At 46.6% G+C, this 22610-nt stretch overlaps 1 protein-coding gene across 1 annotated transcript in view; it reads right to left on the bottom strand.

The window, feature by feature from the left end:
* LARS1 (leucyl-tRNA synthetase 1) overlaps nucleotides 1–13650 on the bottom strand; it is a 50597-nt gene extending 36947 nt beyond the window's left edge. Inside the window, exons 1-6 of the mRNA XM_040999143.1 lie at nucleotides 13502–13650; nucleotides 8268–8386; nucleotides 5302–5389; nucleotides 4846–4926; nucleotides 2501–2638; nucleotides 527–688 (exon numbers count right to left, since the gene is read on the bottom strand). Coding sequence (XP_040855077.1) covers nucleotides 527–688; nucleotides 2501–2638; nucleotides 4846–4926; nucleotides 5302–5389; nucleotides 8268–8386; nucleotides 13502–13507 — 594 coding nt within the window. The 5' untranslated portion in view covers nucleotides 13508–13650. The remainder of the gene's footprint in view (nucleotides 1–526; nucleotides 689–2500; nucleotides 2639–4845; nucleotides 4927–5301; nucleotides 5390–8267; nucleotides 8387–13501) is intronic.
* Nucleotides 13651–22610: the final 8960 nt, after the last annotated feature.

Here is a 22610-nt window from a genome sequence, read left to right as displayed (position 1 = left end):
TGCAAGAGAAAGCAAAGCAGGTTTCTGAGAAATACACAAATCTGTTTAAAACAGAACTGCTCTGAAGCAGTTATTTACTCATTTTCCAACTGAGAATTACCGCAGCTACAGAAAGAAAACAACTGAAGTTCTGCTTATTACATATTTTATTAATTTGTACTTACACTATTATTATGCTTTTGAGAATATTAGCAAATATCCAGGAGTGGCAATAAATTCAGAAGAAACTTAATCACCTTAATATATTTCTATAGGTTCACATTAATCCTTGGCTTCTTCATATTTATGACTAAAATCCTTTCTACTAGTTGTGAATGTATCAATACGTTTGTTAGCACAATAAACAGCAAAGCACTTCACCCCTCCATCAAGGCCCACTAGGCTCTCACCTAAGAGCACTGATTCCATAACGGTACACAGTGCAATGCAGCGATCTCAATTTACCAGTGAGTCTAGAGCCTTGTACCATCCACACATACGGATGCTCTCTCCATGTTATCTCTACTGACGGAGCTGACAGGCATACCTTCAAACCCATCCTCTTCAGATCCTGAATAGCCAGTGGTGGGAAATAATCAAGCCAATGCTCTGCTTCGGAAAACCGGACGATCTCTCCGTCCGACAGGCCCAGGGACTTCATGATGTCCCACTGGTACCTAGACGATCCAGCTTTGGCAGCAGCTTTACTCTGAAAGTGACGGGCACGAACACATTCCATCAATAAATAACCAACAAGCGCCTAACACTGCCACACATGGCAGGACTTACTAGTACTGTGTGATCCACCGACCTACATAATCAGATCGACACCAGCGAAACGAAACTGAGGGAACCACGAAAAGCTACCTCAATGCTAACCCTTTCCCCCTGCTTTTTTTCAAATCCCACCGACATCCTTTTCACTATAAATAAATCGCCTCCAAAAATTCCTTCCTTTTCCAATGTTAACCAATATTAAAATGACAAGCAAACGTCAGGGATTGCAGGCAGGGAATGAGAATCACTTACAAAACCATAAAAGGCAGAGAAAAGGAATTCTGAAAGTAAGAAAACTGCTTAATGGGTGCTGCAGTAGTAAAAATCCACAGAACTAAACCCTACAAACACAAACTTCACTTACATAAAAAGAAAAAAGTCAACTGCGTCAGTATGTTAGAGAATCAAAGATGGAATGCAGACTTTCACAAACATCTAACTGGGTCGTAACTATGATACAAATGCACTAAAGAGGTGGGGGAACTAAGAATGGGAATGAACAAAAAGAACAATACATAAACACTGTCCTTTGTTGGCTAAAACCATTTCTCCCAGGAATTTACATCAGCAATTCTGATACAATTTTGCTGGTAGACAAGCATCAAACAAATACATAACTCTACCTCAGATTAAAACAGCCAAGTTTCTAACTACTGTTACAAGAAATCAGAAACAAGGAGAAAATGCAGAAATAAGTTCCACGGTGCTAAAATCAGGCCACAGTTATCAATATGAAGTTATATGTTTTAAAATGGATTAACCTGTGGTGGCAAAATGAGGTAAGCCATCCCCAGCAATGCCAATATCCCATATGAATACTGTTTGAGTCCTGGTAGCTCCACTTCTGATCCAGTTGCTACTGACGTGCCCAGGAAAGCTGAGAAGTTGGCCCAAGAAGTTAAGCCCTGCACTGGAAGACCCAAACAAAGCTCCTGCTTCCTAGCTTCTGTCTGGCACTGCCCTGGCCATTGAAGCAATTTGTAGAACGAACCAAAGATTTAAGATTTATCTCTTGAGCTAGGCACGGTAGCCCAGCGGCTAAAGTCCTCGCCTTGCACATTCCAGAATCCCATATGGGCGCTGGTTCTAGTCCCAGCAGCCATGCTTCCCAACCAGCTCCCTGCTTGTGGTCTGGGAAAGCAGAAGAGGACGGCCCAAGGCCTTGGGACCCTGCACCCATGTAGGAGACCCAGAAGAGGCTCCAGGCTCCTGGCTTCAGGTCAACACAGCTCCAGCCACTGTAGCCACTTGGGGAAGCGAGGACTTTAGCCGCTAGGCCATGGCACTGAGCCCGGCTGCTGCACTTTTAATACAGTGTACTTTTAATACACTTTTAATACACTTTTAATTTAACCAAGTATATTACAGTCATGATTAGGTGATAAAGATTCACGTTTGTGAGTCAGGCTGCCGCCTGCAACACTAGCATTCTGGCTGCCTGCTAACCATCTAGCTCCCTGCTAACGTGCCTGGGAAAGGCAGCAAAAGTTGGCACAGTGTTTAGGTCCCTACACCCATACAGGAGACCCGGAAGAGGCACCTGGCTCCTGGCTTCAACGTGGCCTAGCCCTGGCCATGGGGAACATTGGGGCAGTGAGTCAATAAATGAAAGAGTTCGAGGTCTCCCTCACTCTACAAAGCTAACTTCTAAACAAGCATTTTTAAAAATCAGTTTTAAAAAGGAACACATGTATAAATCAGACAAATAGAAAACCTGAACCAACACAAATATCAATGACCAAACCTTTTTTCCTTTAGCTTTATCCTTAATTACTACATCTTCTGTTTTAACATTGACTTCCTCCTCCTCCTCTTCTTCATCTGGAAAATCAGGAGGACAACCATACAGCTCTATCTCTCTTTTCAACTTGTCAGCACATGCCTATAATACAACATTAGAGACAGTCAAGTTAAAATTCAAAACAGAAAACAATGTTTTTCAGATTTACTTATTTGGGTCTGGCACAACAGCCTAGCAGCTAAAGTCCTCTCCTTGAATACACTGGGATCCCATATGGGCACCAGTTCTAATCCCGGCTGCCCCACTTCCTGTCATGCTCCCTGCCTGTGACCTGGGAAAGCAGTGGAGGACGGCCCAAAGCCTTGGAATCCAGCACCCGAGTGGGAGACCCAGGAGAGTTCCTGGTTCCTGGCTTCAGATTGGCTCAGCTCCAGCTGTTCAACCTGACCCAGCCGTGACATCATGGCTTCTTAGGAGGGAACCAGCAGATGGAAGACCTTTTTTTCTGTCTCTCCGTGCTGTCACTTTGCCTTTCGAACAGTAAACTAAACCTTTTTTAAGTATTTTTCCCTTCCCTGTCTTTCAAATAAATAAGTAAATCTTTGTAAAAAGAGAGGACAAGGGGAGCAACGCTATTGCACAGATAACTAAGTGACCACCAGCTACACCAGCACTCCATATGGGCAGCAGATCAAGGGCTGGCTGCTCCGTTCCGTTTGTTTGTTGTTGTTGTTGTTGGCTGCTCCACATTCAATCCACATCCCTACTGTGCCTGCACAAGCAGCAGGAAACAGCCCAAGTGTTTAGGCCCAGGCCACTCAGTGGGAGACCCAGAGGGAGCCCTAGGCTTCTGGATTCAGCCTTGCAGCAACTTGGGGGCGAATCAAAAGCCTTTCATTTCAGTCTCTCCCCTTCTGTATATCTGACTGTCAAATAAAGATAAATTAATTTTATAAAGCAAAAAATTTAAAACAATAAACAAATCATTAAAAAATTAAAGACCCAAAAGAAAACTAATAATTATGTGATCCACAAAATAAAGAGGACAGGCTCTAATAGTGATTTTTTTTTTTTTGAAAGATGGAGTAACAGTGAGAGGAAAAAAGAAACAGATCCTCCATCCATTGGATCATTCCCCAGAAGGCTGCAACAGCCAGTTCTAGGCCAGGCTGAGTTATGAGCCAATACATCTCCATTCTGTTCTCCCACAAGGGTGGCAGGGGCCCTTCCCGAGTGCATCAGTGAGCAGCTGGATGGGAATCAGAAAAGCCAGGAATGAATGCAGCACTCCACTACGGGACGCAAGGGGCACCACAACAACCTAATGCTGCTTGGGATAATGGGACTGCGCTTATAAATTACGTTTGCATATTTAGAGGCGACACAGTATGATGTCTGTAACTTACTTTCAGAAAGTTCACAAAAAGAAAAGTGAGCATGCCTACATACACAGTCAAAGAACTAAAGCAAACATGGCAGATGGTAACACCTCATAATCATAAGTCAAGGGTATGTGAGTGTTGGCTTTATTAATTAAGTTTTTAGGACCAGAATGATGGTGCAATTGACTAATGCTCAGCCCGGCAGCACTGGCATCCCACACAGGCCAGGTTCGTGTCCTGGCTGTTCCACTTCCCATCCAGCTCCCTGCTTGTGGCCTAGGAAAGTGGAGGATCACCCAAAACCTTGGGATCCTACACGTGTGTGGAAACACGGAGGAAGGTCCTGGCTCCTGGCTTCAGGGTTCAGATCAGCTCAGCTTTGCAACCATTTGGGGAGTGAGCCAATAGATGGAAGATCTTCCTCTCTTTCTCTCCTTCTCTCTGTAAATCTGTCTTTCCAATAAATAAATCTAAAAATTTTTTAATTAAAAATAAACAGTTTACAAAATAAAAGGTTAGAGAATAAAAGAAATGAGAGTTTGATTTCTAATTCTATTACATTGAGGGCATCTTCACAATCCTGTTCTCTAACTCACTCCACAGTGAGAATTACCTGTAACATAAATTGGTGAGAAATGAAGATATTTGCATAACCGATCAAAATACCACTTAGCTATTTATCACCTTATGCAAACACTGCATAAATGCACAAATCACTGATCACCCAATTTCAACACACGAGTATATAGTCATCGAAAACATCAAAATTTTCTAGAAATCACTTAGACCTTCGTGTGTAACTCTTACTCACACACTGCTAACGCTGTTTAGTTAATCTTCACAATACACTGAACTCATTTCACAAAAACATCTTTGTATAGCAATATCTGAAAACCCCACGTAAGCTTCTGCACTAGATTCTGCTGTGAGCTAGACAACAGCACGCCGCCCCACGGCCGACCCTACCTTTATGGGCATTCCCGTGCAGTGCAAACCAAAGGGAAACAGGCAAGCTTTGCCTTTCAGTCTCTGGTATCCAACTGCAAACTACAAAAAGACAAAATTAACAGTCAAAATTACAGTGGCAAAAAAATAAATAAATAAATAAGCTGGCTCTTTACGAAGAGTACTAACTTAACTTTCCTATAATAAACATCTTCCTTTGGAAAAGCAGCTGGTGTTACACCATGCTGACCTTCTTGTCTTTCACCAAACCTAGGAATTACTGTTGAACATGCGCACACGCGCAGGCCTCTGCAGGCCTGTACACATGGTACATGGAAGCTAAGTATAAAGAAGAGCTAAGTATAAAAGTCATGCTTAAACAGAAGGAATCCCAAGTTCTTCTAGTAGGAGATAAGCTCTAAGACGGCCCTCTCCTAAAAATAAATCCCATCACATTAAAAATAGAGGAAGCTTTACCTCACATTTGGATAAAGAAAACGTGTGTCCCAAATGAAGACGCCCATTCATATACGGATATGGAAATGTTACAAAGTACTTGGCCCGGCTGCAAGCAATCACATGAAAAGAAAAACAGAGACAGGAAAATGATAAGCTCCTTTTGCAAAGGGTGGACAAAATGCTTAGCATAAATTAACTTGCTGAAATTTTTATTATTAAAAGACACTGAAAAGCAAATTTATAAATACAGAAATTTAAATTTCTTAGAAACTGGAGTGTACTTCATAAAATTTTTTTTAAAGATTTATTTATTTTTATTGGTAAAGCAGATAAGATTTACAGAGAGGAGAAGACAGGAAGATCTTCCATCCACTGGTTCACTCCTCAAGTGGCCACAATGGCCTGAGCTGATCTGAAGCCAGGAGCTAGGAGGCCCCTCGGGGTCTCCCACGTGGGTGCAGGGTCTCAAGGCTTTGGGTCATCCTCTGTTGATTTCCCAGGCCTTAAGCAGGAAGCTGGATGGAGCAACTGCAACATGAATCAGCATCCATCCTGGATCCTGGTGTTTGCAAGGCGAGAACGTTAGTCACTGAGCCATCGCACCAGGCCCATAAAATTATTTTTGAAAAAAAGTGTAATAAAAAGACAGGAACGATCTTAAAACTGCTGGTTCACTCCTCAAAGGATGCAGTCGTCAAGGCTAGCCAGCCCAAAGCCAGGAGCCTAGAGCTTCTTCGTGCTCTCCCACGTGTGGGGAACCATTGGAGCAGTCAGGTCGTTACTGGTGCCCACACAGAATGACACTTGTATGGAATGTTGCTACCACAGGCAACAACTTTACAAATTACGCCACAGTGCAGGCCTCTGAAACTTATTTATTTAAAAACAATAAGACATTCATTGATGGTTATTAATAAACAAACATCCTTGGATGGATGCTGTGGCACAGTATGCTAAGCTGCTGCCTGGAACTGTTACACTCCATACAATAGTGCCAGTGCAAAGCTCGGCTACCCAACTTCTGATCGAGCGCCCTGCTAATGCACTTAGAAACCTATGGATGATGGCCCAAGCACCTGAGTTCCTGCCGCTCACATGAGAAACCCAGGAGTTCCAAGCTCAGAGGCAGGTCCTAATCCCGGCTTCAGCCTAGCCCAGTCACAGCTATCATATGCATACGAGGGATGATCCTAACTGGAGACCGCTGTCTGTTTCCTTGCTTTTTTAAATAAATAAGTTAAAGATACCACTCTTAAATCAAACAAATAACAGGGAATATATATATTCTAGTAGAGTGTAGTTTAGCAGAAACAAGGATTGTAGAAACAGAACGACCTAAAAAAAAGACCAAACCCTGTCAATTCCTACTCATTCAACCATGAACTACTTACTTAGCAGCTTCGTAAATGAGAGTACTTTACATCCAGAAAATAAGAGTAAAAAAAAATATGTTAACCTTAAAGGAAAGTTAAATAGATTAAATGAGAACATGCATGTAAGCACCCATTGGGTCTGGGGGTGTGACACACTTAGGCAAGCCACAGTACCCATGGGACGTGCACTAGGGCTGGATGGGGTGTGGGCTGGGCCGTCAGGTGGACCGGGGTAACCAAACCACAGCCACAGTACCCATGGGCTGCACAGGAGAGTGGGATAGGATGTGGGATCTACCGAGCTAGGCCACAACACACGCAAAACCCGGGACTGGGGACGTGCGTGATGAGGATTACTGGAGGTCACCCCAGTAGGCCAGGCCCCTGGACCCACGTGGCTGACCTGGAGGAGGCTCCTAGCTCCAGATCAGCTCCAGCCATTGCAGCCACTTAGGGAGTGAACCAGTGGATGGAACATCTTTCTGTCTCTCCCTCTCTGTTAATCTGCCTTTCCAATTAAAAAAAATTTAATCTTTTTAAGATTTATTATTTATTTTTATTACAAAGTCAGATACAGAGAGGAAGAGAGACAAACAAGGTCTTCTGTCTGCTGATTCACTCCCTATGTGGTCGCAACAGCTGGAGTTGAGCCAATCTGAAAGCCAGGAGCCCGGAGCCTCTTCCAAGTCTCCCACATGGGTGCAGGGTCCCAAGCTTTGGGTCATCCTCGACTGCTTTCCCAGACCACAAGCAGGGAGCTGGATGGGAAGCAGGGCTGCCAGGATTAAAACTGTTGCCCATATGGGATCCCGGCGTGTGTAATGACTTTAGTCACTAGGCTACAGCACCAGGTCCAGCACATCATTTCTGAAATAAGAGTTTCAAATATAGATATTTTTCATAATTTGTATTTGGGGGCCAATGCCATGGCAAGGCCTGCATGTAAAGCAACAGAATGCAGTGCTGGAATCCCATAGACACCTGTTCAAGTCCCTACTGATTCACTTCTCAACCAGCTTCCTGCCAATGCTTTGGTGAAACTAATGAAATGGCCCAAGTCCTTGGGACCCTGCACCTGCATGGGAGGGAGACGTGGAAGATGCTCCTGGCTCCCGGCTCCGGATCAGCACAGCTCTGGCTGTTGCAGTCACTTGGGGAGTGACTAAGCAGGTGAAGATTTTCCTCTCTATCTCTTTTCCTCTTTATATCTGACTTTCCAACAAAAATAAATAAATCTTTAAAAAATAAGTAAAAGTAAAAAAAAATTTAAAAACCTGGTAAGTTCTGGGAAGTGTAAATAATCACAGAATTTTTAAAAATCTATTTCACATTTTCAGAAATAATTATCAGTATACTCAGACTCTAATAGATTAACTTTCTTTAATCAGTCAGCAAAGACAACATTTTAAAACAGTCTCCCTATCAGAAAACAAAAAAACAGTAGTGTAACTTTCATCCAGGAAAAACAGGAGTTTAAGACTAATCCAGAAAGAGCAGACGTACAGCCTGCAGTGTCCGGCTCGTGTCTTCCTGGCCACGGGGCCGTTCTGCCCGCGAGGCCGAGGGACTCCTTTACAGGGACCACACGCCGCGCGTCCCCACCGCGCTCACCTGGCCTGCTGCTCTGCGTCACGTGCATTGACCTCAAACACCTTCTCAGCCTCCCATCTCTGCTGGATCTCTCTCTCAATCTTCTTCAGGAAGTCCACTTTGGCCGTGCCTTTTCTCTCCTGGTAGACACAAGCAAAATGAATAGCCACCCTACACTTCAGCAAAACCTGCCATTCAAATATAAATCAATCAAAAATGTATAAATAAATATGTAAATGAATCTCAAAGGAATAAAGATTTACTAAATATGTAAAAACCTTTGAAATACCCTTTAAGATTAGATATTAAAATGTGACACTGTTACCAAACATTCCTACTTAAATCTAAGTATGAAGGCCTGACACGGTAGCCTAGAGGCTAAAGTCCTCGCCTTGCATGCTCCAGGATCCCATATGGGTATTGGTTCGTGTCCTGACAGCCCTGTTTCCCATCCAGCTCCCCGCTTCTTGTGGCCTGGGAAAGCAGTAGAGGATGGCCCAAAGTCTTGAGATCCAGTACCCACGTATGAAACCAGGAAAAATCTCCTGGCTCCTGGTTTCGGATCGGTGCAGCTCAAGCTATTACAGGCACTTGGGGAGTAAATCAAAGAATGGAAGCTCTTTCTCTGTCTCTACTCTCTGTATATCTGACTTTCCAATAAAAACAAATAAATATTAAAAAGCAATAATTTTTAAAAAGTCTAAGTATGCTTAGAGAAGTATAGGATGAGGTCTGGCGTCATGGCATAGGAAGCTAATCCTCTGCCTGTACACCCACATCCCATATGGGTGCCAGTTCAAGTCCTGGCTGCTCCATTTCCAATCCAGCTTCCTGCTAAAAAGACTTGTTTCATTTGAAATAAGAGAGAAGGAAACAGAGATTGTCCATCCACTGGTTCACTCCCCAAACAGCTCAATGGTCAAAACTGATCCAAAGCCAGCAGCCAGCAGCTTCTTCTGGGTCTCCCACGAGGGTGGAGGGATCCATCTTCCTCCAGCCAGCCTCCGCTGCTTTCCCACCCCGTAAGCAAGGGAAGCTGAATAGGAAACGAAGCAGCAGGGACACTGACCAGTGCCAATATGGGACACCAGATGGCCCCAAGTTGTAGGATCCTGACCCATGGGAGCTAAACTGTCTTGCTTCTGTCTGGCCTACCCATAGTCACTGCAGCATCTGGGGAATGAACCAGCAGATGGAAAGTCAGCCTCCCTCTCTTTGTGTAATTCTGCCTTTCAAGTAAATAAAAATCAGAAAAAGTTAGTTATGAACTCAGTAATATATTCATCCCGATATGAATGTAATTTTTAATATTTTTGGAGAAAGATCTACAAAGGCAAATATATCACAAGATTCCTGAAGCTGCACCTCCCATGCTAGGGTCATGAGTCATATGAAATCTCACTGTGTTATTACAAACTTGAGTTGACCTGGTCATATGCAACCAAATGATTCCTAGGACTTTATCCAGGTATCCACTGGCTTGTAAACTCATGGCATAAGGAATTTTTATATCTTGTCTAGTCACCTCAGCACCCAGGACAATGCTATTAACTCAGAAGTTACATGACAAATATTTTTTGCTTCAAAATGATATCATCGCTTTAATGAGTAGTAGTCTTCACAAATTACTCAGAAGTATGTGTTTGTTTTCATTGTTCTGAACATGCTCAATAACAAATCCTCTGGTGTTTTGTTTCTCAGAAAAACCTGTTCTTCAAAACCTGGAAGGAAGAAAAATGTAACACTGGGTGCCAGCACTAACTTGTTCTACAGATTGAACAAATCACTTGATTAATCTGGTCTTGGTTTCTTCTCTGGCAATAAAAGGTTACTTAGCTAGAAGAGAGTTCCTAAACTTTGGCATTGTGTCATTCGGGGACAAACAATTCTTTGTTTTCAGTGGTGGACTTGTGCATCTGTGGTTTCCAGCACAGCCTTAGCAGTGACAATCGGGTGTCCCGTGACATTGCCAGCTGCCTCCTGGCAGGCGAAATCACTCCAGAATGGAAGCACTGAACAAGGTAACAAGCCTTCTCATGCATTCATGGCGCGACATGGTCACTAAAACACTTGAATCAGCCTTAAACTATTTGATCTTGGCAACAACCCTAACAAGTGGGGAGGGCAGTGAGGAGCATTTCTAAGTGCAGAGAACGAGGCAATAAATGGTGCAGTTGGACAGAAACCTTCATCCGTTCACCTATTTCTGCTTCCTCGGGATTGTGCCAGATCCTGGCTCTCCAACCCGCAAGCTGCAGAATCCCGTACCAGTTCCACCAGAGTTCTCTGTCTCTAGCAGTTCAGCACTCTCTCAACTGCCCCAGTCTTCTTCCCACACGCCGAGCGGCCTCTGGTAAACTGCAAGGTGCTAAGTGAAGCTGGTGTGTACTGTTACACTTTACTGAAGGGCAGCATCATCAGCCGCCACCTTCCGACATCAGCATCCCAAACTGCAGGTCCCGTTCACTGAGATCCCTAAGTGGCCAGAGAAGGCAGCACAAGATGGCTCAAGGACTGGGGTCCCTGCCATCCGTCAGAGGCACAGGTGGAGTCCTGGACTCCTGGCTCACCCTGGACCAGCCCCAGCTACCATTTTAGGGAAGTGAACCGATGGATGGAAGGGAACTGCCACCCTAACTCAGCTTTTCAAATAAATTAATCTTGGGGGAAAAACAAAGTATCCTTAATGTTACAGGATCAAATTCCCCCAGTGGGAATCAGATCAATATCTAACTTACACACTCTCATTATCTTGCCAATTTTCAATAGCCAAATAACAATCATTTCCAAAGTTTCAACACAAAGATGATCGGTCAAGAGTTCCAACTCCATGGGCTGGCATGTTGCGATAGTGAGTTCAGCCACTGCCTACAATGGAGGCATCGCAGCTAATGGGCTTGAGAAAGCAGCAGCCGGCCCAAGGCCTTGGGGCCCTGCCACCCACAACAGGAGACTCATGGACCGCCTAGCTTCCGCCTGGCCCAGCCCTTGCTTCTGGGGCCATGTGGCAAGTGAACCAGCAGATGGAAGATTTCCGCTCTCTCCCTTAACTCAGCTATTCATATATATAAATTTTTTTAAAAAATTTTAACTCTAGGAACTAGCAAGGTAGTATAGCATGTTAATCCTCCACCTGTGACACCGGCATTCCGTATGGGCACCTTTTCAAGTTCCAGCTGCTCCACTTGCAATGTGCTGATGGCCTGAGAAAGCGGCAAACAGGGCTCAAGGCCTTGGGCCCCTGCACCCGCATGGGAGCCCCAGAAGAAGCTCCTGGCTCCCAGCTTCAGACCAGTTAGCTCTAGCCACTGCAGCCATTTGAGGAGTGAAACAAAGGGTGGAAAATCTCTGTCCCTCTCTGTAACTCTTTCAAATAAAATGAATAAATCTCAGGAAAAAAAAAATCCAAGTCCACTAATTCTTCAGCCATGTTACTACCTTTTGATCTTGACTCTTTTCACTAAACCTGAGTCACCACGCCCACCTTGTCCACATCTTCACCTCTCCCCTGCTCCCAACCATCGTTCCCTCATCATTGTTCCCCAGAATGACTCCAACCCTCCGAGCCACCTCCTCTGCCACTTCACCCAGGCACCTGGAAGTGGCACGGGAAAACGCCACACCCTGCCGAAGGAAAGCAACTTCAACTCATGACCACAAGCACCACGGCTAACTTCGAAATCCAATTAGCCACTCCTGCACCAACGCCTCTCAAACCTTAATACGCATTCTTCCCAATACAGTGGCCAGTGGATACGTGTGTCTTTTTTTATTATTTTTATGTAAAAGGAAGAGTTATGGGAAGGGAAGCAGAGATACTGCTTCCATATACTGCTCCATCCTCCAAACGGCCCAAACAGCTGGGCGTGGGCCAGGCCTAAGTCTTGTGCACCTACATGTGTGGCAGCAGCCCAAGTTCTAGGACCATCTTCCCACTGCTTTCTAAGCTCCTTAACAGGGAGCTGGATGGGAAGCACAGCAGCCAGGCATGACAAGCAGCAATGTACCCTACTGTGCAACAACAACAGCCTCTTTTCCCATTCTTAGACTGGGCTTCTGTCCACTGCTCCTCAAAAGTCTTCAAATGACCTCCTTGTTTATAAATCCAAGAATCCCTGAAGTATTTTCTTAGCCCGGGTTCCAGAATGCCACCTGCTCCAGTTGCCTCTTATCTCACTATTCCTTCCTGCTTGGCTGCCTTTGCTTAACACATCTCATCTCACTTTCTGGATCTTGAATCTCTTACACACGCCCGATATATGCCTTAATGACCTCATTCAATCTACTGCCTTTCACTCTCTTCAGCATCATAAACATCACCCAGACCTCCTGTATCCTAAATACCTATTCAGCGCCCCACGTTAAACACCTAATAAGCATTTCAGACATGGCACGTCCAGATAAAGAACCTCCTATCAGCCACACCACAATCAAACCTTGTTCTTTCCACAGTGTTTCAAGCCCTCAGCATCACCAAATCTTACTGGCCGCCCTTTCAGTCTTTGTCCAGAACCCAAGACTCCTCGCTATTCTCAAAATCTTCCCGTTCTTTCCAGCCCGCTCCCCAGCTGCTTCCTCAGACCCCCTCACTGACCTGTCTGCTTCCAACAGCACGGGGAACATTTCTAAGCGAATAGGGTCCGGCCCTCATCCACGCATACCCTCCACCCCACCGCTCCGAGAGCTCGCAGCAGGTCCTCACAGGGACCTCGAGGTCGTCCGACAGAGGCCAGCGACCCTGGTCAGCCCTCAGCCCACCACGCACACACCGCTCGGCCCGCTTGCCTCTCACCCGCACCCTGCTTGCTGCAAATCCCTTTCCCCAAACACCCAGCCCAGCTCGCTCCCGGACCTCTGCCGTGCCTCCTTCTTGGCCACGCCTCGCTGGACCACCATTGCCACTCTACCTCCACCCTGCACTCCCCAGCCTCCGCTTGCTCCATTTTTTTTTTCTATGGCTTTCATGGCGCCTGACATCGTTTTCCATGTATCTCGGGACACACTCAGTGCGCCGTGTGAGGGGGAGAGGACCCAAGCTCGGGCTCCAGGACACCTCAGCAGTCCGTCAACTCAGAGACGGCAGTTCCTGCCTCAACAGCTGGCTTCTCCAAGCAGCCATGCCTTCCGCGGAGCAGGGCGGAAGGGAGGCTTCCACTTTGGAAAAGGGCTTCTCCCACATGGACAATGGCTACCACATGGACAGCTAGCTGCTAGAGGGGCCCTGCCCAAAACAGCTGTTTCCCGCCCAAACTCACCGCCATGGCGCCGCCCAGCCGACTGCAAGTGCAGCAGAGCGAGCCCCTCCGAGAACTGGTTACACCTTCTCCTCACCCTCTCAAGGAAGCCAAGCTCCCCACCACACTAAGACACACGTTTCACACTCAAGACGCAACCCCAGGCTCCCTGAAAACTACAGCCGGGTGACTCCCTCGGCCCGCCGGGAACTGTAGTGCCTACACCGCAAACGCCGGCGTCCAGCAACCATCTGTTTACTACAAATCCCACAGAGCGCCGGACTACCGGAAGTCGCCTCTTTAGGCCCGCTTTTGGTGGCGACGGACGTGACGTCACGCGCATGCTAAACTACAACGTCCGTGATGCAGTTCGGGACGTTGAACTACAAAGTCCGTGGTGCAGTTCGGGAGGTTGAACTACAAAGTCCGTGATGCAGTTCGGGAAATTGAACTACAAAGTCCGTGGTGCAGTTCGGGATCGTGGCGCACCGCGCGGGCGCTCTGGGGAAGATGCAATTTCCTTGAACCTTTTCACCTTGTGGCGCAGGGTGTTTGCTGTATGCAAAGTTAATTACTATTCAGTGAGGGAGGTGCTGATTATAGCTTGCCACTATGCACGGATATTTATTACTGTCGGCAGCTTTTGACAGCCCAGCGTTTAGACATTTTATAGCCACTTATTAACAACCATCTCCAATTTTTTTTTTTTCTTAATGTATTTTGGTCTGCTGGAAAGGCGAAGGAAGATTAGGGAGATGGAGAGCTCCCGTCTTCTGTGTCGCTGCCTGAATGCCCACCACAACCAGGGCTGTGCCAGATGGAAGGCGAACCCAGACCTCTATGCGACTTGCATGGGGGTGGCAGTCATGGAGAGCCAGAGGTCCCAGAGCTGGGCTCACATCCCAAGCCGCGGTAGAACAGGTTCTTACATCTCCAGACACACAAGGAAACAAGAACGGAAAAACAGGATTATTGAAAAGGGCAAAAGGGGGCCCCGCGCGGTGGCGCAGTGGTTAAGGTCCTCGCCTTGCAAGCCCTGGGATCCCATATGGGCGCCGGTTCTATCCCAGCAGCCCCGCTTCCCTTCCAGCTCCCTGCCTGTGGCCCGGGAAAGCAGTCGAGGACGGCCCAAAGCTTTGGGAACCTGCACCCGCTTGGGAGACCCGGAAGAGGCTCCTGGCTTCGGATCAGCATAGCATCGGCTGTTGCGCTCACTTGGGGAATGAATCATCAGACGGAAGATCTTCCTCTCTGTCTCTCCTCTCTGTATATCCGCCTTTCCAATGAAAAAATAATAAAAAATAAATCTTAAAAAAAAAAAAAAAGAAAAGAAAAGGGCAAAAGGTACATACAGGGGCCAGCTTTGTGGCGCTGGAACACTGGCAGCCCCTCTGTGTGCAGGTTCAAGTTCTAGCTGCCCCACTTCCCATCCGGCTTCTTGCTAAAGACCTGGAAAACCAGAGGATGATAACAAAGTGAGTGAGCCCTGCACCCACATGACCAACCCCAATGAAGCTCTGGGCTTTTGTGCAGCCCAGCACAACCAAGAGCTAAAGAGCTCTCTCTGTAACTAACTGACTTTTAAATAAACATGTTGGGGGCCCAGCATGGTAGCCTAGTGGCTAAAGTCCTCACTTTGCATGCATAAGGATCCCATGTGGGCCCCTGCTCATGTCTGGGCAGCCCGGCTTCCCATCCAGCTCCCTGCCTGTGGCCTGCGAAGGCAGTCGAGGATGGCCACAAAGCCTTGGGACCCTGCACCAGCGTGGGAGACCTGGAAGAATCTCTTGGCTCCTGGCTTCGGATCAGCTCAGCCCTGGACATTGCAGCCACTTGGGGAGTGAACCAGCAACTGGAAGATCTCTCTGTCTCTCTGTAAATCTGACTTTCCAATAAAAAAACAATAAATTAAATGCATCGGTAATATCTCTTGGGTACGTGCTCAAACATGAGTGTGGGCAGCCACAGCACAGAGTTGCTAACAGACAGTTTGTATTTTTCAGCAAGGGACTAGAAATCTTGTACCTGTATCTGTAGTTCCCAGCCACATGTGGCAATTTAAACTCCGCTTAATTAAAATCTCAAATTCCCACCAGCCACAGTTGATGTGCAATAGTCCACGTGGCTGATGCTGCAAACACAGCACGTGTCTGTAACCACGCAAACAGCACTGGTGAACAGCACTGACGCGAGGCTTGGTTCTGCCGTGCTTATTCCCGTGTGCTCCTTACGAGGCCTGGCAACCTTGCCCATGTGCGCGTCAATGGAAGAAAAGCCCAGCCCAGAGGTGTGTCCACCTAAGGGCCTACAAGGAACTTTTTTTTTTTTTACATTTTGCAAAAACTATTTTTTAATATAAATTTACTGATGGCTTATCACCATGCTCTGTGTGTGACAGGAACTCAATAAAACTTTCTTGAAGTTAACAAGGAATCTTACACAACAAAGAAGTACAGGCAGTTCTCTTGGACTCTGGGATATTTTTTTAAGATTTATTTTATTGTATTTTTTCCATTGGAAAGTCAGATAAACAGAGGAGAGGAGAGACAGAGAGGAAGATCTTCCTCCTGTGCATTCATTTCCCCAAGTGGCCACAATGGCCAGAGATGAGCCAATTCGAAACCAGGAACCAGAAGCCTCCTCTGGGTCTCCCATGCAGGTGCAGAGTCCCAAGGCTTTGGGCCGTCCTTGACTGCTTTCCCAGGCCACAAGCGGGGAGCTGGATGGGAAGTGGAGCAGCTGAAAAGTTTCAACCAGTGCCCATATTGGAACCCTGTGATGCAGGCAGTCTTAGCATGCTAAGCCATGGCACTGTGCCTCATCACACAACTCTTTTTAAAGTATTCTCTGAAGATCCCACTTCCTGCCAACCCCTTAGAAAAATTCCCTCTCCAAATTTAGCTTCAGAGTCCAGCATGGTGGCTCAACTGGCTAATCCGCCCCCATTGCAAGCCCCAGGCTTACAAATCAGGGATGAGTCTTCATCCTGCCCAGCTCTTACTACTGTGGACATACATTCCTGTTCAATTCTGCTCTAAGCAGAATTATTTGTCATGTTTGACTCGATACCATGAAATCTACATCACGAATTGAAATTACTCGTACAGGAAATACTTATTGGACACCGTCTATGAACCTGACAAAGAGCTAAGATAGAGTAATAAAAGACGTAGTCCCTGCCTGCATGACGCTTACAGTCTCACAGGAATGTGATGTTAAAGCACAAAGCCGAGATGGAGAAATGTGAACAGATTCAAGAGATGCTTAGAAAATAAAATACACTACAGATTAGTAATAGGGATATTTAATGAGAAGTGTCTGACACTTGCCTGCATGAAATGAAATCAGAAATGTGCCATGGTGGGTAAGAGGCCGGGCTCTGAATCACGCATATTCTCTTCATCATTTACTCGTTGAGTGACATAAGACAACTCACCCATTCTATAAAATCAAAACAATGTCGGCACATACCTCATAGGATTGCTATGAGGAATCTTTAAATATGTGTATAAGTCACTTATGTCTGTGTATAGAAGGGGACTTCAAAGGTTGGTGGAAAAACAGAATTAAAGGCTAACATTTTTTTTTTTAAATATATACCTCATTTCTCATTTCTCCATCAAGTTCAAGACACTTCTGTAAGCAATGAAAACAGTCATTTAATCCGTAAAAAAGAGAAAAAAAGACAAAGAAAAAAAGTCCTTTAAAAAATCATTTAATCGTTTCTTTAAAAAAAAATTTATTCATTTGAAAAAAATTCGAGAGGGAAGGCCAGAGACAAGCTCATCTTCCATCTGCTAATTCACTCCCTGAGTGGCCGCAGTGCCTAGGGCTGGACCTTGAGCAAGTCAGGAGGCAGGAAAGTCCTCCCGGCACTTGGGCCAGCTACTGCTGGTTTTCCGAGGCCATTAGCACAGTGCAGAATTGGAAGAGAGCACCCGGGACTTGAACCGGTGCCCATATGGGATGGATGCTGGAGTCACAGGTGGTGGTTTTACCCTCTGTGCTGTTGGCCCTGGTGTTAAACTATTTCACGCAGGCCTTTTTACATTACCGACCCCAGTGAGTCATCAAGTGAAATCTCTGAAAGTTCCAAGGACCAGACATTCCCACCTGTGCTACGTGTCTGCAATCATCCTGGCACAGCCATGTTTCAACTCCTGTTACCATTCTTGAAAGAAATGTCTCCAAGTCTTGATCCTCCTTGCTAAAAGCATCCATGGAAAGCTCATCTCTAGTGGTGGGGAAGTTGTGGTCCAGTGGCTGAAGTCACTCCCCGGGAGGCCTGCATCTCACATGTGAGTGGTGGCTTGACTCTGGGCCTTTCTGCGCTTCAACGCCAGTTTCTTACTAGCGTGTCCTGGTGGCAGTAGATGAAGGCTAAAGTACCTGAGTGTCTCTCAGCCCTGTTGGAGATTAGCATGGGATTTCTAGCTCCATCATTACCATCCCCCCCTTTTTTTTTAACTTCATTTTTACTTAAAAAAGCAAAAACAGGGCCCGGTGCGATAGCATAGTGGTTAAAGTCCTCGCCTTGCACACGCTGGGATCCCATATGGGCGCCTGTTCTAAACTGGTGGGCTTACTTCCCATCCAGCTCCCTGCTTGTGGCCTGGGAAAGCAGTCAAGGATGGCCCAAAGCCTTGGGACCCTGCACCTGCATGGGAGACCCGGAGGAGGCTCCTGGCTCCTGGCTTCGGAATGGCGCAGTTCCAGCCGTTGCAGCCGCTGGCGGAGTTAACCATCGGACAGATCTTCCTCTGTCTCTCCTCCTTTTAAAAAGAGAGAGAGAGAGGAGAAGATACAGAGAACAAAAGATCTCCCACGCACTAGTTCACTCTCCAAATGGCCAAAACAGCTGAAGCTGAGTCAATCCAAAGCCAGGAACCAGGAGCCTCCTCAGGGTCTCCCACATAGATACAGAAGCCCAAGGACTTGAGCCATCCCCTACTGCTTTCCCAGGTCGTAAGGCGAGAGCTACGTGGGAAGTGGAACAACCGGGATACGAACTGGTGCCCATAAGGGATCCAGTGCTTGGAGGGGGAGGATTAGTCAATTAATTCATTGCACTGGGCCCTATTTAATTTTTTATATAGTTATTATTTTATTTGTTTGAAAGGCAGAGTCACAGAGAGGGAGAGTCAAGAAAAAATCCTCCATATGCTGGTTCATCTCCAAATGGCTGCAATGTCCAGGGCTGGGCCAGGCCAAAGCTGAGGTCAGCAGCGTTCTCTGGACCCCCCACATGCATGCAGAGGCCCAAACACTTGGACCACGTTTCACTGCTTTCTAAGGTGCATTATCAGGGAACTGGATCAGAAGTTGAGCACCTAGGACTTGAACCACCACCCAGATGGGATGTCAGTGTTGTGGGCAGAAACTTCATCTGTGACCCCACTATGCCAGACCCTAAAATCTTTGAGATGTCAGGTGTTGGGGTTGGTGTTGTGGCTCAGGGGATTAACCCATCACTCGGGACACCCAGGCATCCCATATCGGAGCATCAGAGTCTTCTGCTTCCAAACCAGATTCCTGCTAATGCAGCTGGGAGGCAGCAGATCATGGCTCAAGCGCTTGGTGCTCTGCCACCAATATTGGAGCTACGGATGGAGTTCCAGGCTTGCAGCTTCAGCCTGATCCAGCCCTGACTATTGACAGCATTTAGAGAGTGAACTAGGTGGTGGAAGATATCTCTTCTCCCTCTCTCTCTCTCTCTCCATGTCTCTTTGTTATTCTTCCTTTCAAATCAATAAATAAGTCTTTAAAAATGTTAAAAATGTTTGGGCCAGCATGGTGGTGTAACAGGCTAGTCCTCCTACAGCAGCGTTGGCATCCCGTTTGGACACCAGTTCAAGTCCCAGCTGCTCCACTTCTGATCCTGCTCCTTGCTTATGGCTTGGGAAAGTGATGATGAAAGGCAGTTGCACAGAGAGAGAAACAGCCAATGACCTTTTTTTTTTTTTTTTTTAAAGATTTATTTTTATTATTTTTTTATTGGAAAGGCGGATATACAGAGAGGAGAGACAGAGAGGAAGATCTTCCGTCCGATGATTCACTCCCCAAGTGAGCGCAACAGGCCGATACTATGCCGATCCGAAGCCAGGAGCCTCCTCCGGGTCTCCCACGCGGGTGCAGGTTCCCAAAGCTTTGGGCTGTCCTCGACTGCTTTCCCAGGCCACAGGCAGGGAGCTGGAAGGGAAGCGGGGCTGCCGGGATTAGAACCGGCGCCCATATGGGATCCCGGGCGTGCAAGGTGAGGACCTTTAACCACTTGCGCCACCGCGCCGGGCCCAGCCAATGACCTTTTAATATCATTAATACCATTATTGGAAAGATGGTCTCTGAACATTGGTCTTAATAAATTGGAAAAAGCTAACCTGTGACCATGAGAATATCTTCCCTGGCCTGAGTTGGTTACCATGATTTTATTTTAGAATTTATCTTTTCTGACAACTGAACCGTATCTTCCAAATCCCACAGCAAAACTCAATTCCTTTCTGCTATTTCTTTTCACAGACTCTCGTCCTGGGTCACTCTGCCGAGCAGAGGGAATTTTTGCCAGCGTTCCTGAATTTAGGCTCCTAAGGATGTGATCAACTGTGGCTTGTCTCCATGCCCTCCGTGTTCGTTTCTGCTGCTTGTTTACCCGAGTTCCCTCCGTTTAGAGGAGCAGGAACTGCGCAGGCGCGGCTGTAGACACTTCCGGTCCTTAGGCTCGTGGTCCTCGATGAATGCTTCCTCACTCTAGTAGACACTTTCTGCTTTTCTGCTTCGTGCATGCCTCTATGCTTCCTGAACTGTGGGCAGATCTATTCATTAAAGGACACAGTGGTGAATAGAAGTGTGAGGAGAAGAAAGAAGAGCCTTGCTAAGACTTACGAGCTTAGTTGATGGTGGACTCACCCTACATTCAACTGCTGACCCGGTGAGTCGGCAGAGGACAGCGGCTGCAGTGACGGTGTAGACTGTGAGGTCAAATGCCTGGGTGTGAGTTGGGACGTGGCGCTATGCTGGCTCCATGACGTCGAGCACGTCTCTTTTAGCTTGGGACCTGTGAGTCCTCATGCGTGAGCTATATATAATAAGAATACCCAATCCCCCTGTGTTTTCCTGTGAGAATAAGACGCCCCAATATGAGATATTGGCATTGCTGGCAGCTGCTTAGTCAACTGTACCACAATGCCTATCCTATGTCACTCGTTCTTGCTATGCTACACCAGACTCAGAATCCACAAGAATCAGCCTGCCATGCCATTGGCATGCCACAAGGCATTGACAACTCAGTCATGGCTTCCAGGGGCAAGTGTGACACCTGAGTCATACAGATGCTGCTTGGTCCCCATCTAGTCTACCTACCCAAATTGCCACCTGCTTACCGTCATTATTATGATGCAACCCAAAGGCTGCAGAAGAAATGGGGAGAAAGGGAAGATGGAGGCAGGGCAGGTAAGAAGAGAAAAGAAAGAAACAAAGAGAAACTAACAACAACAAAAAAAAACTGGCAAAGAGTACCAATCACACATTACTGACATTCCCACCTCACTTTTGTTTTTTATATAGATTTATTATTTGAAAGGCAGAATTAGAGAGAGAGAGAGAGGAGAGAGAGAGGGCCTTACCTACCATTTCATTCTGCAAAGGGCTGTAACCAGGAAGCTGGAAATGTATCTGGAAGTCCTAGCTGGATGGCAAGGATTCCAGCACCCAGGCCGTTTTCTGCAGCCTTCCTAGGCACATTAGCAGCGAATCAGACAAGAATGGAGCAGTCTGGTCCTGAACCAGTGCCCACATCTTACGCTGGTATGCAGACAGCAGCTTACCCTGTGGTGTCACAACACCGGCCCTGACTTTTTCTTCACTTAAAAAAATGCATTTGAAAGGCACAGGTATGCGGAAAGTGCTGCCAAACAGAAATGGCTTACCACCTAATTCATTCCTCAAATACAACAGTAAGGTTCCTATTTCCCCCGTGGTGGCAGGGAGGTGCCCACCAGGGCCGTCCTATGCTGCTTCCCAGAGCATGCCTTAGTAAGTAGCTGGATGGAGAGCAGAGTGGAACGGGAAGGGGAAAAGGAGGGGAACCACTCATCTGGGGCCCAGCATGGTAGCCAAGCTGCTGAAGTCCTCGCCTTGCATGCACCAGAATCCCACATGGGCCTCGGTTCATATCCAGGCTGCTCCACTTCCCTTCCAGCTCCTTGCTTGTGGCCTGGACAAGCAGTAGAGCGTGGATCAAGTCCTTGGCACGCTGCACCCACTTGGGACACCTGGAAGAAGCTCCTGCCTCCTGGCTTCAAATAGACTCAGCTCTGACTGTTGTGGTTATTTGAGGAGTGAACCAGCAGATAAAAGATCTTTCTGTCTGTAAATTTCTCCCTGTAAATTTGCCTTTTCAATAAAAATAAGTAAATATTTTAAAAAATTATTCTGTGTGTTCGCAAATTTAAGATTCCTATCTTGTGAATGGCATTGTGGCATGGTGGATAAAGCTGTGCAGTGCCGGATTCCACATGATCACGTTTCATTTTTTAGCGGCTCCACTTCCAGTCTCACTCCTTTCTAATGGCAAGGAAAAAGAAGACTGCCCAAGGGTTTGAGCTTGTTGCCCATGTGGGAGATCCAGAAGTGGCTCCTGCCTTTGGCCTGGCCCACTCCTGGCGATTTCAGCTATACAAGGAGGGAAACAAAGAATATAATTCTGACTTTCAAATAAACCCATCTTAAGGCCAATACCATGGCTTACCAGGCTGATCCTCCATTTGTAATGCCAACAGCCCCACCCCCCATGGGTGCTGGTTTGTGTTCCAGCTGCTCCACTTCCAATCCAACTCCCTGCTCATGGCCTTTGAAAGCAGGGGAACATGCCCTGGGTCCTTGGGCCCCTGCACCCATATGTGAAATATGGAAAAAGCTCGTGGCTCCCAGTTTTGGATCTGCTCACCTCTGGTTGTTGCAGCCTTTCGGGGAATGAACCAGTGGATAAAAGACCTCTCCCTGTAAAATCTGCCTTTCAAAAACAAAACAGAAAACAAACAAAAAAAGCCCAAGCAGCAGCTGGTAGGTCCAGGAGCAGCATCGAATGAAAATGCGAGCATCCTCCAAGTGGCAGGTCCAGTGGTCCTCATTTCCT

This window comes from Ochotona curzoniae, unplaced genomic scaffold (assembly GCF_017591425.1).
Source record: "Ochotona curzoniae isolate NIBS_2020 unplaced genomic scaffold, NIBS_Ocur_1.0 contig_1, whole genome shotgun sequence".
Taxonomy (NCBI): domain Eukaryota; kingdom Metazoa; phylum Chordata; class Mammalia; order Lagomorpha; family Ochotonidae; genus Ochotona; species Ochotona curzoniae.
Note: the sequence above shows the minus strand (reverse complement) of the source record. Positions and strands in the feature narration are given on the sequence as shown.